The following is a 15,641-nucleotide window of genomic DNA, read 5'->3' as shown; positions in this document are numbered from 1 at the left end:
TTTAGGAATGGCCTAAATTACTTATTTTTTCATGTGTTAGCCTATGAATCTAGCACCCGGAGTACCCAAATTTTTTTTCTCAAAACACTTTATGAGGACCTATGTATTTAGTTGGGGAACAATCACGTATACTCACAAACGTTAATTATGTCACATAAATTGAGACAAATGGAGTAGATATATAGATTGTTATACAAAATTACGCAATGAATAATATTCTCTCCGTCTCAATTTATGTAGTACAATTTAAATTTTAAGATTCAAAATTTCAAACTTTAACAGCTAGTTCAGCATAGAAGTATTGAAATTCTTGAAATAAAATTCATTTATTTAAAAACTAGGTTAAAACCTATAAATAACATTAGTTCACCACCTAAAATGTTTAGTAGACATATTCAGAAAAACTTGATCGGCTCTCAAAACGTTAACTATGCCACATAAATTGAGACAAAGGGAGCTGATATATAGATTGTTACACAAAATTATGCATGGATTGTATTAAGGATATCTATTGGAAGATACTTTTATAGTTAGATATACAAATAATACATAGATTTCATCACAAGTTATACTCGTTAGATTTTTATTAGACAACATAAATTACGCAGAGTTTGATACAAAAAACTAAACAGTGCACTGGTTATGCAATGCAAAGATAATATCAAGAACACACTGCTTACAACACATGGAACAAAGTCCAGCTTGAGAAGTGTTTAACTGTTTTACATAAATTAGTAGCAATTCCACAAGCAAATATCAAATACACGCTGACACCATGTAAATTCTGCCAATTACACCAAACTCTTGACAGTAATCAGGGAAATTTTACCAGGACTACAAACTCCGTGTATAACATGCATCGTCTTTCTCCTGTCAAAGCTATATTTAAAACATTCTCAACAGATGACTTAAAACGTCACTTCCCCTTTCGAATGATTCAGTGCACTCTTCAACCAGCAAGTTTAGCCTTGTCAGCCCTCACTGAAATCAGACCAATTAGGTACGGATCAACTTGTTTAACCAATGGGCACAAGAATTTTGACAAATGATGCTTCATCGTGCCCTATTATTTGGGGAAGGTAGAGATTCACAGAACTATCAGAACATCTAAACGAAAAAGGAAGAGGGAGAAGCACTGTACAGCCAGTGAAGTCAAGGCCAGTGGGAAATGCTAAGTTCTGAGGGAAAAACAAAAGGAGAGAACATATACAAGAGAATCTTATCTGAAGGCTACATCAATCACACTCAAGATTCTCCAAACGTCCTCTCCTGGATGATCTGCCCAAGTTTCTTGTACACAGCTAGCTGCTCCTCGAATGTAAGGTTCAGTATTATCTACACCATTGCAGGAGAACATCAATCAACACTCACAGTTATATTTCATTAAGACTTTTCAGGGTGTTCATGTGAACTTGAGAAACCTACCTGATCCAAGATCATCTCAATTGACAAGTTCTGTGGCACAATAAAGGACTGATGATAGATATATGCAAAAACAGCCATCACCATCTGCAGAAATATAACTCCTCATGAAAAAAAGATTCAGAATCTCGGCGATTCAGATTAGAACTACAAAGTACTACTGCTCAGCAAGGAACATTATGCAAGAGGGAAAGGCGAAGCACAAGAAAGAATACCAATCTGAAAATACTAATTCTAGTAATCAATGTCAGAGGTCATAATCAGTACGCAACATCGCTTGGCTATTCCTGCTAAACTATTATTTGTCCAGGTAAGGGTAAGAACCTTCTGCCGATTTCACCCTTCAAGTGTTGGTTCTTTCATATTTATGTTTAGAGATAGATCCATTATGTGATCCGCGTCAACATATTCTATTTGTTTACAGGGGTGGATTATGGTGACAGTACTGAAGCTTTGCTACTGTTCAATACATAATGAGTCTACCATGTCTTCCTCTTTGTAATCTCTCCCAAAAACTAGCAGAGGTTTCATGATGCAGTTCAACATCATAATGAAAACGACTTGACACTGGATTTTACAATATCTTTTATCCGTCAGGATATTAAAACTAATAATTAGGAGGATTGTTTTTTACGGGCTATCCTAATGCCCACATTAGGGGACATGTGGCAATTGGAAAAATATATCATTGCAAGTATTGAAAATCCATCAAGTGTATTAAATAAATGTCAAATTTTCAAATGTACAGTTCAGAAGATGATAGATTGAAGCGAAACAACTCTTCGTCTTTGGATCCATCAAAGCTAAAATTGCATGTTCCAAGATTCCTACCCCTTCTTGGATTAGAACTAATTCTTTTTCCTGATATAACTTAAAGTGTAGATAATTCCAAGAAATCATGGCAAGAAAATCCATGGAGGACAATTTTATGGCTCAGACATGTAATGTGCCAAAAAAAGGGTTCCTTAATATTCGATAATACCTGCCATACAAAAGTTCGAAACCCATATTTAATTTAGCTTCCGTTCAGGTTCGAAACATGTGCCCCAAAGCACCAGATTTTGAAGATAAAGTGTTTGCTTGGTGGAACAGGTACGATATTTCTGGCACGCCATCTTTTCACCTTGCTAGCAAGTTGAAAATGTTAAGGTGTTTGGGAGGGTTGGAGGCAAAAGTCGAGGCATTGTGGTTGAAAGAAGGGGATTCTGACTCAAAATCCTTTCATAGGATGGTAGCAGACAGGAGGAAGAATTTCATGGAGTCTTTAAAGGTGAATGGAGAGGTGTTTGAGGGGAAGTAGGAAGTGAAGGGGCACCACAAATTTTGTGTGTGTGTGGGGGGGGGGGGGTCAAGGCTGTGGGACTGGATGATTTCACTTTGGCTTTTTTCCCAACAGTATTGATAGGAAGCATTTACAAAATTATACCGAAGGTACTTTCTAATAGATTAAAAAAGGTTCTGGATGAGACAGTGTCCACTTCTCAGAACGCTTTTGTGGAAGGAAGACAGATTTTGAATGCAGCTTTGGTGGCTAATGAAGTGGTTGATTCCAGAAAGAAGAAAGGCGTGCTGGGAATATTATGCAAGTTAGACCTTGACAAAGCTTACGATCATGTGAATTGTGATTTTCTGGATTCCATTATGTTGATGATGGGTGTTGGGGACAAATGACGGAGATGTCAAATTTTGCATTTCCATGGCCAAATTCTTTGGGTTGGTGAATGGGAGTCCTTGCGGTTTCTTTGGGAGCTCAAGGGGTTTGAGACGGATTCTAATTGGGTTCAGGTAGTATCAGACCTTAGGATTAAACTTAGAGAATGTGAGATCACACCAGTGGGAGTAGTAGATAATATTAAGGAGATGGCGCAGGTGTTGAATTCTAAAGTGGGTACTCTACTTCTCTGGGTTTACCTTTGGGTGCTTCGAGTAAAGATCTCACAGTGTGGAATATTTTTATTTATTTTTGAGAATAATCTCACAGTGTGGACTATGGTGATTGAGTAAGTGGAGAAGCGGCTAGCGGGATGGCAAAAGAGGTACTTGTCAAAAGGGGTAAGAACGTTTTGATCAAAATCACTCTTTTTAGCATTACTACCTATTTCATGTCACTTTTGTAGCTCCCTGAAAAGACATCAGTGAAACTTTCTATGGGACACAATGGAAGGAATAGGAAGTTTCATCTAGTGAAATGGAAAGCTATCACATCTCTAAAGGAATGAGGAGGACTTGAGCGAAAGATCTCAAGGTATTAAATAAAGCCTTGCTAGAAGAGTGGATATGGAGATTTGGGGTAGAGGAAAATGCTTTCTGGAGGGGGGTAGTGGATAAGTATGGGGTCATGGGAGGTGGATGGAGGACAAAAAATATAACAACTTCTTTTGGGTGTGGTGTGTGGAGTACCATGAAGGAATGGGAAGATTGTAGTGGATGTATTTCATTAAAGGTTGGGGACAGAAGTAGAATTAGTTTTTGGGCACATAATGGTGTGGGGAGAACGAGTTGAAGGAAGCCTTTTCTAATATATGTATTGTTTCCTCTCAAAGAGAGTTGACAATCCAAAAAAATTATAGGTCTTGTGAAGGGGTCATTCACTGGGATTTAAGATTCAGAAGACGTGGGAATTTCACAATTTGGTTGAATTTGTGTATGGGCTGGACACACCAAACAACATACCAGATGCATGGAGATGGCGGGAGAGCAGACATGGTTAATTTACTATCAGCTTTTTTTAATAAGAATTTTCTTGTGAGAGGAATATTCCCTCCCTCGCGACTCCAGTTGGATTTCTATAGTTTCGAGAAAGGTATGTTTCTTTATATGGTTGGTGGCGAAGGGTGTCATCTTAACAGCGGAAAATTTGAGGAAGAGGGGTATTACCTATGTCAGGGTGCTATAAGTGCAAGAGTAAGGGTGAACATGTAGATCATCTACAATTGCATAGTAAAGTGGTTAATAGGTTGTGGCGGGTAGCCCTTAACTTGTTTGGGATGCAATGCGTGATGTCAGGCATAGTGAAGTAGGCTTTTCAAAGCTGGACTCATATGAGAGGGAAGAAAGGCCAAGGGCATGAAGAGTTGCCTCCTTACCAATCATGTGGGTTATTTGGAAAGAGAGAAATAGGAGGGCTTTTGAAGGACTGAAGCAAGCTTATTTAAAAATTGTAAAGTAGTTTAACCTGTCTAGTTTCCTTTTGCCTTTTGGTGTACTTTTGAGGTCCCCAAGTGTATAGAGGATTGGACCTCTTTATTTGAGAACAATATTATGGTGTAGGTTCTCTTTTTTGGTATATAGCTTGTATACGAGGTTCCCACAATTGTTAATAAAATTATTTACCTTGTCAAAAAAAAAAAAAAAATAGCTTACCTGACAATCCATTCTATCTGTCATACCGCCATGTCCAGGTATACTATCACCAAAATCCTACAATGAATAGAATGAAGGAAACCATATTATTCAGTGAGTATGGTAATAATAAAGGACCTAGTAAGGCATCTAGAAATTAAAATAAAAATAGTAAATACTGTACCTTGATCTTGAAGGCTCTCTTAAAGCCACTAGCAAAAAAACCTCCAAAAGGAGCTATAATAGAAGCAAACAAGCCAAGCAATAAAGCATGCCATTGTACAGGTAAAACAGCAATCTCTCTCGAAAGAAACTGCAGAAATAAGAATCATAGATAACTTCAGTTTATTATGCAATTGGCTGAAAAGAGCGACATTTTTCATGCAGTATGAATCCCTTGTTAATCACAAGTATAGGATTAGAAGAATCAAAATTATACCAATCACATCAGTATCTCTTGAACACTTTTATACACTATTATCACAGAACTTGATACTTGAAGAAAACCCAGATCTTTCACAACTTAGAGAGTATTGTGATAAACGTCACATCCAGAAGTAAATATGATATTAGTAGTCATTTTCACCAATTGAATTAATATATATTTTAAAGGACCTTGTTAGCAGTTAGCACCTATAATGGAAACTTAGACCTACTTGAGTAATTACTATACTCTTCCTCTTTTTTTATGAATGAGTAATTACTATTCTAAATATTTTAGTTTACCATTTTCGAATTTGTCGATATTCAGTGATCAAGATTAGCTAACAAGTACTTCAATTTTAACAAGTACTTCCAGAAAAGGCTTTTAACTGGAAATAATAAGATAAAAGAAGAACAAAGAAGACCATAGTAGATCTATGATTAGCCCTCGGGCGGGATGGTCCTGTCGAAGAACTTGATTCATGCAGAGAAAAAAACTTAAGATAGGAGCCTGATGGAAGCAGCAGGGTTGGGTCTGCGAGTGGAATCCCAAAACTCAAATCAACTTCATATCACGGCCAAAAATTTTAGTAGTTTAGTACCTTGTATTGACTATTGACTATATTTGAAGAATATTCACTTAGATCATTTAATTTTTTTCAGAGAAATATTGAGAAGAATCTAAATACTCTAGTTACAACAGCATTAAGGTAATACACTTGTTCTTGTACAAATCAAAATTATAATGGCCCAACACTTTCTTATCTGCCACCTATGATTGTTTTTTAATTCCGTGGATAAAAACATTAAAGTGCATAGAAGCAGCATCTGTATGCAGATGTAATTACTGTAACTTTTTGTTAATGCTACTATGTTAGGAACAATAATTAAGAACTGCTCAAGGGGAGCTTTCTCTCCCTGATCAGTTTTCTTTCTTTTACACTGCTCTGTTCAATTGGAGCTTTTTTCCCTTAAATACGTTTAATCTAGTATTTTAACTTAATAAAACCTCAACTTATATTTTAGGATTTTCCTTGAATACATTTAATCTATTATTTTAACTTTAATAAGCTTCAAATAATTTTTAAGACCAAGTTATATTCTTTCAAAAAAATAACAATTATCCAAACAACTCACAAAATAAAACAAAAAAATCAACACAATAAAGTTTTTTTTAGTCCATACCTAAGTTGCTCGGACTCGGGTGCATGTGTCCGATACGGGTGCGGATGTAGAGGTCGGATCCTTCATGATCTAATTTTTAAGATTCGGGGAAATGGATCCATGTATGGATACGGGTGCGGGGATTCGCCAAAAAATAATTAAATTATCTAAAAGTAGAGTTATGAAACCAAAATGTTGAGAACTTGAGGAGAATCCTGGATGGAAGGTGATTAAAGGAAAAGGAGTGATATAGAATTTTATATATAAAAGATATTCAATTTTCTTTAATTTCACCTTAGTTTGTGTGTTGATTATAGAAATCATTAAAACTATCGAGCCTTTCCCCATCGATTTTGGTCAATGTATCCAAAATCGGACACGGATTCTACACCCACACCCATGTCATGTCAACACGGGTGCGGCACCAAAAGTGAAGAGTTCGAGCAACTTAGGTCCATACACCATAACTCATGACCATACTTTATTTTAACTTTGCAACGGAAAACCTAGCATAAGGGGTATTCATCAAATGAACTACTCTCCCATAAATACTTTTGAAGGATATTCTTAAATATTTATTAATTATCAGATATGGAAACATTGATATTGGTATATTGGTCAAACTTGATTCATAAAAATAGTTTAAACAAAGCACCTTCTAACATGAAGGAACTCATCAAGTTATTAATGTGAATTTCATAATAGTGTATAGAATATGTAGGCATATTACATAAACAAACACTCAAACTAGCCCTCAGGCAAGTAGACACTCCAACTTTGAGTATGCACAATTGCACATCTAGACACCTCAACTCGTCTCCATTGTGTCAGTTGAACACTCCTATAAAATGATCATCTAGACACCTCCAAAATTAATGTGTCACGTCTGCATCGGGTGTCCACATGACACAACGGTATGAGTTGGGTGATTGGTTGCTCGTTGAGACCAAGTTGAGGTGTCTAGATGTGCAATCTCAAAGATGCAGTGCTTACTTCTCAATAGAGGCCAAGTTTGAGTTATGTTTATGCATGTATGTATGTATGTAAGTGTGCATATACACACTCGTAGTACAAAAAGTACCCCAAAGACATCTTATTACAAATTCATATCTAGTGTCTACAACAGTAAAATTGTCTCAGTGTGACCTATACGTCACAGGTTTGAGTCGTGGAAGCAGCCACTAATGTTTGCATTAGGGTAGGTCATCTACATCACACCATGTGGCCTTCCCCGGACCCGCTGACGCGGGATGCTTTGTGCAATGGGACTGCCTTTTTTATATCTAAGTGTCTAGAACAAAAAAAAAAAATGAGACAAGTAACAGTTCTATTCAATAAAAACTTAGCCACCCTAGAAAAAGGTGCTAAGTTGAAAACTTTACAAGCATCGAAAAGGTGCTAAAACCCCTGCCCAGAACCCTATATTGCCAAGTGTCAAGAACAAATTCACCAGGAAACAGGAAATAAAAGGTGGATGCCTCCTAAAAAGTAGCAGACATGACCAAAGCAAATGTACGCTCATGCTATAAGATAAAAAAGAAAAGCTTCTGCCACAGACAGATCTGTTATAGTGACAAGAGCACATACAAACGCAACTTTAAGTTTCCAAAGCTGACAGAGAACTTACCCATGCAGGAAACCATTCTGGCAAAGTAAAATATTCTGGTTTGAACAGTGGGCCAGGATCACAATCAAGCCAACCAGTTGATAGGTCCTGCATCACAAAATATGGAAGTTAAGCTTTCAAAACTGAGCAGCTAGTCTCCCAAGCCAACAGAGAAACTTTACCAGAATTACCTTTCTAGGGCATGTCAGCCACTGAAAACGACCAAACATATTCGCAAGCTGAAAAAACAGCAGATGATAAGCAAATCTATAAAAAGAGAAAAAACCATATACCCTTCTCAAACACTGTTCAGAAGAAAAATCTTTCTCATATTTCTATAAACATACATAAAAACTACAAAACAACTTTAAGCATGAGAACTTAGATGAGTCTGTCTTGAGAAGGTAGCATAACCACATAAGAGTAGGATTAAAAATATTCCCACTATGCAATCATTCCGAAATGGAGGAAAGACTAATGCACTACACTGAAAGTATAACTGTACTGCAATTGCTATTGCACCAAATAACAGTTACCAGAAAGGCAGAGATAATGGTTGTAATAGATGCTCCAATGAAGCCTTCCCAAGTTTTCTTAGGGGACAATTTGATCAAAGGAGTTCGTCCAAAGAAGAATCCGAAAAAATAGGCAGCTATATCATTGATCACGATGAGCGAAGCTGGAAGCAGGAACCTGCATAAAGTTAATCTGTGTTTGAAGTTCCATATCTATGTTCAATTTATTGCATGATTAAAACCAAACCAGAATAAAAATGTATGTTCCCCCAGAACTAAAAGATGTTCACCAAGGATTTCTACTAGATATATTCACCAAGACGAAAGGGATTTGGATCAGAATCAAAGCAGACCTTTTTTATGACCGTGGTGTCCGGTTCAGCTTTCACGCACCTCGACTAATTCTACGGGATACCTACCACCTCCCACCACCAGCATGTCCACCGAGGCTAGGACAGATGGGAAAAATCACCTAGTGTTTTTTGTCTCCACTGAGTTCTGAACCTGAGACCTCCGGGTTCTCAACCACTTCATTGACCACTAGGCCACACCCTTGGGTGCAAATCAAAGTAGATTTAAATCTCCAAAACATACTAGAGAGAGTAGGACCGGTATGCTAGGGTAGCTACGGTTGGTTAGTTTAGTCAGTGAATACAGTTCCTTCTCTATTTGTTGTGGATTTCACAACTATACCTCAATCCCACGCAAGTTTGGGTCGGCTATATGAATCTCACTGTCCATGTCGCTCCATTTAAATTCATCCCAAAGCAGTATTACCTATGGTGGATGGAGGAAGAAAAAAAAATCTATCAAACTGAAGGCCCCTTACCAGAAAATTCCCTCAAAAATATTGGCAACAGTGAAAGCCGATTGTGTGAACACCACAATTAGAATCATATGCGTCCATGCGTACTGGCTAAATTGATACTTGTACATCTTCTTCTTCAGTGTTAGAATGAACCACATGAAACCTGATTCCAAAGGAGAGGGAACACTTCAGAAAAATTTCTCAAACAATCAACAGAAGATGTACATGAATTATGACAACCCAAGGCTTGAAAAATGGCACCCCAGAACAGCAGTACGACATACAACTTGTTACTTTACGCCTTGGATATTGTTAAATTGCGAAATGTTTTTTTTTGATAAATTGCAAAATGCTTTTGACATTGAACACTGCATGAAAGGACATGCTTCAAACATATAGAACAAACCTGCGATATAGAAGAAATAACACGTGACCATGTGATACTTAACAAATCTGCCGACAAGCTTGTATAGGAATTTGTCTAAAGTAACCGTGTTAACAAGCCTTTGGCTTAGCATGCGGCCATATACGAACAGCATTGCTGTGAAGAAAAAGTGCCTGCAAAACAAGTAAGAAGTTAGCAAAGTTGGAAAGAATGATCAAGAAAAACATGACACCATGCCAATAAGATAACTAGTGTCAAGTTTCAGGATAAAAATCAACTACAATGTCCAAATGTAAATCACATGGTATGGAACTCAATGATTGCAATTGTGATCAGCTGACATGGTGCAAAGGCAACAACACATCTGCCTATATAATCTTCAGAGACTGGTCATTCGGAGGTTTCATCATGTGAATTACGCAGTTTTCATTAGTCGGCAAGTCCTAGTTCCACAGGAAAACCTGATAGCTAAACCTAAACTAAGACACCATAGCAACAACTCGTCTTTTCCCTGAATGGCCAAAATCTACAAGTATAGACGTGAAGCCTCCACGTTATTGTACGTGTGACTCTCACTGCATATGGCTTTCACAAAGACTCCTGAATCCATCCCGAGCCCTTTATTCCACCTCTCCTCTCCAATCCTTGACCAAACTTGTGTTCCTTGGGGGTGTGATGAAATGAGAGTATTCCCTTCGCTTGTCGTATATATCAACTCAGCTTCATCCCAAACCAAGGAGCCATTTTGGTGGATGCATGTGTGTAGGAAAGGTCAATGACTACATAAGCTAAAAGACTACAACTACAAGACAGGCCAGAAGCGAATTTTATTCTCGTTGAGATTGGATATAGATGGGAAATCTATAGTTTGTCAACCTTCTGTAAACAATATGTTCTAGTGGATAAAAAACTGTGTGCTCTGGGACCAGATCCCTCTTTTTTGTTTACATATACAACAGAAAAAGGAAAAAAAAATTAAGGCCTAGTTTATTTTTTGAGAATGGTATCATTGTATTCCTCAACATTAAGGGTCTGTAGGTCAAACTCCAAAAAAAGAGTAGCAATTACAGACTTCCTATCAAATCTATAATATGATCTATATCTTCTATACAAAGCTATTTACACCCAAAAAAAAAAGGTAAAGATACAATACAATTCCATAAGACTTTGTGTATGGAATTGGACTTATCTTTAAAACATCTTCCATTTCTTTCCCACCATATATGATGGTATTAACCTCCACCATCTCTTTTGGCTTTTACTGCCTCCCCTCCTAATCCAACAGCTCAAGAGATCTGATGTATGTTTTGGCATGGTCCAGCTCATGCTTGTAATGTTCAGGAACAGATTCCATAACTAGCCAAGTGAAACACTTCACTTTGTAGGGATGTCACTCTTCCAGAAAGAGTTCCAATGAATATTTTTGGACCCCTAGCCATCACCTGCAAGCCTCTTTTGTATGCATTACTAACTATAAAAAATTCCATCCTTGTTATGCTTCCACAAGACCTTGTTTGTGGCTGTTGTGATTATGTTCACTCGACCTAGTTTTCCTAGTAAAGTTGTCACCCTCTCCACCTCCCAGTCATCTAGTAATCTTCACAATGATATGTCCCATCCCTGTTCTGTCCAGCAATCACATACTCTAGCATCAGAATTTTCACAGATTAGGAATTGATCTGGGAAAAGGTGAGAGGTTTGATCTATCCAACGTACAAAGATATGGCACATGGGCCTAACTCAACTCCAAAAGCTAGCTCATGAAAAGAGTATTTTCCAAGTCCATATAACCAGTCCATTCCCCAACCATTGTGGGACTTTAACCCACTCTAACACAACCATCCTTCCAAAATCTAATTTTGTTACCATTTACCCCGTTGATAAATATAATTTCTTCCATTTGTGGCCACAAGTTTCTGATTGTCATCCACACACCCACACCATATGGTTCAAAGGCATTTTTTATACACCAAAGACTTAGCTCACCATATTTTGCTATTATAACCTTCTTCCAAAGAGTTGCCCCCTCCACAGCCACTTCAAATCAACAGGCTCTCATTTTGCAATCTCAGGTTTCTGATCCCCAAAGCCCCTCTGTCTTTGCGGAGAAGTCCAGTCTTCCAATTTACCAAGTTGTAATCTTTCTTTTCCTTATTTCCTTGCCATAAGAAGTTCCTCCTTAGGTTGTCCAGTTTTTTCACCACTTTGTTAGGATTGGGGATAAGGACATCACATAAGTAGGCAAAGAATCTAGAACAGATTTGATGAGGATCAATCTTCCACCTAGAGACAGGTATTGTGCCCTCCATCTAGTTAGCTTATTTTCAGTTTTCTCCGAAATACCATCCCATATCTCCAGTGCCTTATGTTTGCTGCCGAAAGGCATGCCCAAGTAGGTGGCAGGCATTTGATCAACTCTGCATCCCAATGTGCCTGCCAGTTCCTGAAACTGGGGAACCTCATTTATACGGAATAGACAGCTTTTTCCCCAATTTACTCTCAGCCCTGAAACAGTTTCAAGCAAATGGAAGAAACATATGCCTTACATGTGTCATAGATCGCTTTTGGAGATAATGTATTACTTGTATACTTGTACTGCTGATAGAAGCAAGACATCACCTAGGCAAATTACTAGGTATTATCTACTTAAATGAATAAGTTACGGGATGTTATATGAGAACCACCAAGGTTGGTCACAAATTACAGCTTCATATTGTACTTTCAATGCTTATTTGCTCATGACTGCTCATCTCTGATATTTGATTCATTTGAGCATTCTTAATTGTCTACTTGTTATTCTATTTGTTTTACATACCATTACATGTTGTATATGTACTGACGTCCCTACTTTCAAGGGTGTTGCTCTTCCATAAATGCAGGGTCAGGTTCACAGGACAGCAGACATCCTCATTAGGCCAGTTCCTGTTCTCAGTTGATCTATTGGTGAGCTCTATCTCTATCTGGAGCTATCAGACAACTCCAGACATATGGAGACTATCTTTTTGGCTATATATAAGTTATAATTGGGGGTATCTCGGGGCCCTGTCCCGACCAGTTGACAGGTGTACAGTTATACTCTGTAGAGGCTTCCTAGACATATTGATGTTGTCATATTGTATAGTTTTTTGCACAGTGGGCCCTATAGTATATATGTATTGACCCTAGTATTTGTTTCGCTGCTTACGAGTATACAACTTTACCATATGTTATAGCTTATTAATATAGCAAGTGCTCATACGGACCCTATCCCTCCCATCGGTCTGGAGAATTGACATATTTACTTTATTGTATCTTCATTACAACTTTATTTTTCATGAGCCAAACACCTGAAAGTTCTTTTTTAATAATGCAAGTTGTGAATTGAATGTGTGACCTATGTCTACTCTAATACTATGTTAAAGTGTATAACCAACTCACCTAAAAGTTTAAATTGTTAGAGAGGAAAAGCTCACAATATTTTGACTAGGACAGGGTGTTGGCCGATCAAGAACGTCCACACCCAAAAGATGAATGTAGCAGAGATGAAGATGATCAAATGAATGTGTGGACATACTATGAGAGATATGTTTAGGAATGAAGTTATTCGGGGCAATGCGGGAGTGGCCTCTGTGGCAAACAAGAAGAGGGAAACAAGGTCGAGATGGTTTGGGCATGTGAAAAGGAGGTGCACGGATGCGCCAGTTAAGAGAGGTAGAGGTAGACCAAAAAAGAACCGAGGGAGAAAGGTGATTAGATAAGACATGACACAACTTCAGCTTAGTAAGAACATGACCCTAGATAGGAAGGTTTGGAAGTTGAGGATTAGGGTAGAAGTTAGTAGATAGTCGAGTGTGGTCGCCCATTAGGTGGGAGAGACAAGGGGCTTGCCTCATATCCTCTTCTCCTTATTAGTAGTAGTATTTAGTAATCACGTAGTTTCTTATTCTTATATGTGTTTCTACAATATGTTGCTTCATTTGGATTTATATCTTGAAATTTTGTTGTTAGTTTTTTCTTTCAACCCTTCTCTGAGTAACTTCCCTTTTGAGCCAAGGGTCTATCGGAAACAGTCTCTCTACCCCGCAAAGGTAGGGGTAAGGTCTATATACATCTTACCCTCCCAGACCCCACTTGTGGGATTACACAAGGTATGTTGTTGTTATGTTGTAGTTTATGCACATTCAACAATAGTTAATTTGACATTCCACCAAATAAGTAGAATCGAACACCATATTAGATTTAATGAAAATGAACCTCAAAGGGTCAACAGATAATTGATATTCATAGCATTTATTAGATGTTCTCATGTAAATAGAGCAAGATCCAGTTGCACCTTAGAGTAGCTAATATCTCTGGACAGTTTCCATATCTTAAGTTCTTTTGATAAGGAAAAGAATTTAAGATATAGAAACTGTCCAGAGACATTAGCAACTCTAAAGTGCAACTGGATCTTGCTCTATTTACATGAGAACATCTAAATGACTTAAAACAGAGGCTCACTACTTTCATTGCTCAAACTTATGATAGTTTGAATAAACAAACGCAAATATATTCGGATCCAAAAGATTCTGCACAGTAACCTGCACTATACACTTCAATTCCCAGCAAATATTCCAAGTAAGTGAAATTTTTAATCAAAAGCTGGGTATGACTTGAACCAATCCCACTGTCTCCCAGAAGAAGTAGAATATGTACACTTGATATGGCACATTATTAGATGAGAAAGTAAGAAGGAAAGTTCACGTAAATTAATTTTACTCACCAATTCAATAGCCTGAAACCAGGAAGATGCCGGTCTTCATGTGCTCTTCTAAGTAGATTGAACAACTCTTTTGCCATAAAGATTTGGATGACAACAACCATGGCCCAAATATAAAGATGACCCATGTAAATAATGAAAGCAAAGCCTCCAATCATCCACACGGATGAATATGCACGGATAAGCATTGATTTGTACTTCGACCGATCATTAACAAGCAAATGGTTTCCATTTGCTTTGACAACTTCTGGAGGAACCTGTAATTTTAGGAAGATGGAGAAGAATATTAAGAAAATTTGTTCTTAAGTGGAGAAGAGTAGAGAGGTGAACCCATTATCTACCGAGTCTCGAAACTAAAAGATAGAGGATTTCTCGGTTATCAAGAAAATGTTACAGTTAGAAAATTTGGACTCTTTAACATCTAGAAAATTCCAATCCCAAAAGGTGGCACTATAAAAATCTCAACTTTATTTATTTATTGTTCCGTTGATTAATGTACTTGTTTATTCTTGAACAAATTGACAAAAACTCATAGTGAAAAAAAATTAAAAATAGCACAAGTCATTAAAGGAACAAACATGAAAATGTGAAGTCACCTCATTTGATCCTCTGCGACGACGTATCCGTCCTGAAGGTGTTCCTGGGGCACCAGAATTGCTATCGTTGTGCATACTTTCTTTATCAAATCCTTACCCCCTAGCAGTTTAACTTACAAAAAGCACATGAATCCCTAAAACCACCTGAATGTAAAGAAATCATTTTTAAAAATGAAAAAAAAAAAAAAAAACTATAGCAGTTGGAAAATGTCGATGAATTCAACATAAAATAGAATATTAGACTAAATAACTAAACCATTTATATTTAGACTATCTATAAGACTAATTCTAACCACATAAGTATCAAGTAAGCAATTAGAAAAGGTCAATATTTCGACATGACAAATAAAATATCAGACAAAATAATCTGAACCATTTACATTTAGACAATCTATAAGGCTATTTCTTATCATATAAAGTACTATTAAACAAACAAAACTGCCAATACAAATAAGAATTGAAGAATTCTACACAATACAAATGCAACTTATTATAATGAAAAATCCAAAGAGGGATTCAAATTAAAGCTAAAATAGTTCATGAACCCTAATTAAATGAACTAAAGCACCGTGATGCAGAAAAAAGAAACTGAATCTTAAGAAACAAAATAGAAAAGAACAGCATACTCGAACATTTTACAAG

The 15,641-nt window shown here is 37.2% G+C and overlaps 1 protein-coding gene across 3 annotated transcripts in view; it reads right to left on the bottom strand.

The window, feature by feature from the left end:
- Positions 1 to 620: 620 nt before the first annotated feature.
- Positions 621 to 15,641, bottom strand: part of LOC125858307 (phosphatidate cytidylyltransferase 1) — a 16,524-nt gene continuing 1,503 nt past the window's right edge. Inside the window, exons 2-13 of one of the 3 annotated variants that reach the window (XM_049538056.1) lie at positions 15,000 to 15,143; positions 14,407 to 14,660; positions 9,687 to 9,838; positions 9,302 to 9,443; positions 8,494 to 8,650; positions 8,149 to 8,196; positions 7,979 to 8,065; positions 4,949 to 5,077; positions 4,786 to 4,842; positions 1,426 to 1,509; positions 1,211 to 1,335; positions 621 to 1,063 (exon numbers count right to left, since the gene is read on the bottom strand). In XM_049538056.1, the coding sequence (XP_049394013.1) occupies positions 1,246 to 1,335; positions 1,426 to 1,509; positions 4,786 to 4,842; positions 4,949 to 5,077; positions 7,979 to 8,065; positions 8,149 to 8,196; positions 8,494 to 8,650; positions 9,302 to 9,443; positions 9,687 to 9,838; positions 14,407 to 14,660; positions 15,000 to 15,074 (1,275 nt within the window). In that variant the 5' untranslated portion in view covers positions 15,075 to 15,143 and the 3' untranslated portion in view covers positions 621 to 1,063; positions 1,211 to 1,245. Of the gene's footprint in view, positions 1,336 to 1,425; positions 1,510 to 4,785; positions 4,843 to 4,948; positions 5,078 to 7,978; positions 8,066 to 8,148; positions 8,197 to 8,493; positions 8,651 to 9,301; positions 9,444 to 9,686; positions 9,839 to 14,406; positions 14,661 to 14,999; positions 15,144 to 15,641 lie in introns of all 3 variants that reach the window. The other 2 variants (XM_049538057.1, XM_049538055.1) reach the window with 2 other exon arrangements.

Source organism: Solanum stenotomum, chromosome 3 (assembly GCF_019186545.1).
Source record: "Solanum stenotomum isolate F172 chromosome 3, ASM1918654v1, whole genome shotgun sequence".
NCBI lineage: Eukaryota > Viridiplantae > Streptophyta > Magnoliopsida > Solanales > Solanaceae > Solanum > Solanum stenotomum.
The sequence above is the reverse complement of the archived record's forward strand: the minus strand, read 5'-3'. Positions and strand labels throughout refer to the sequence as shown.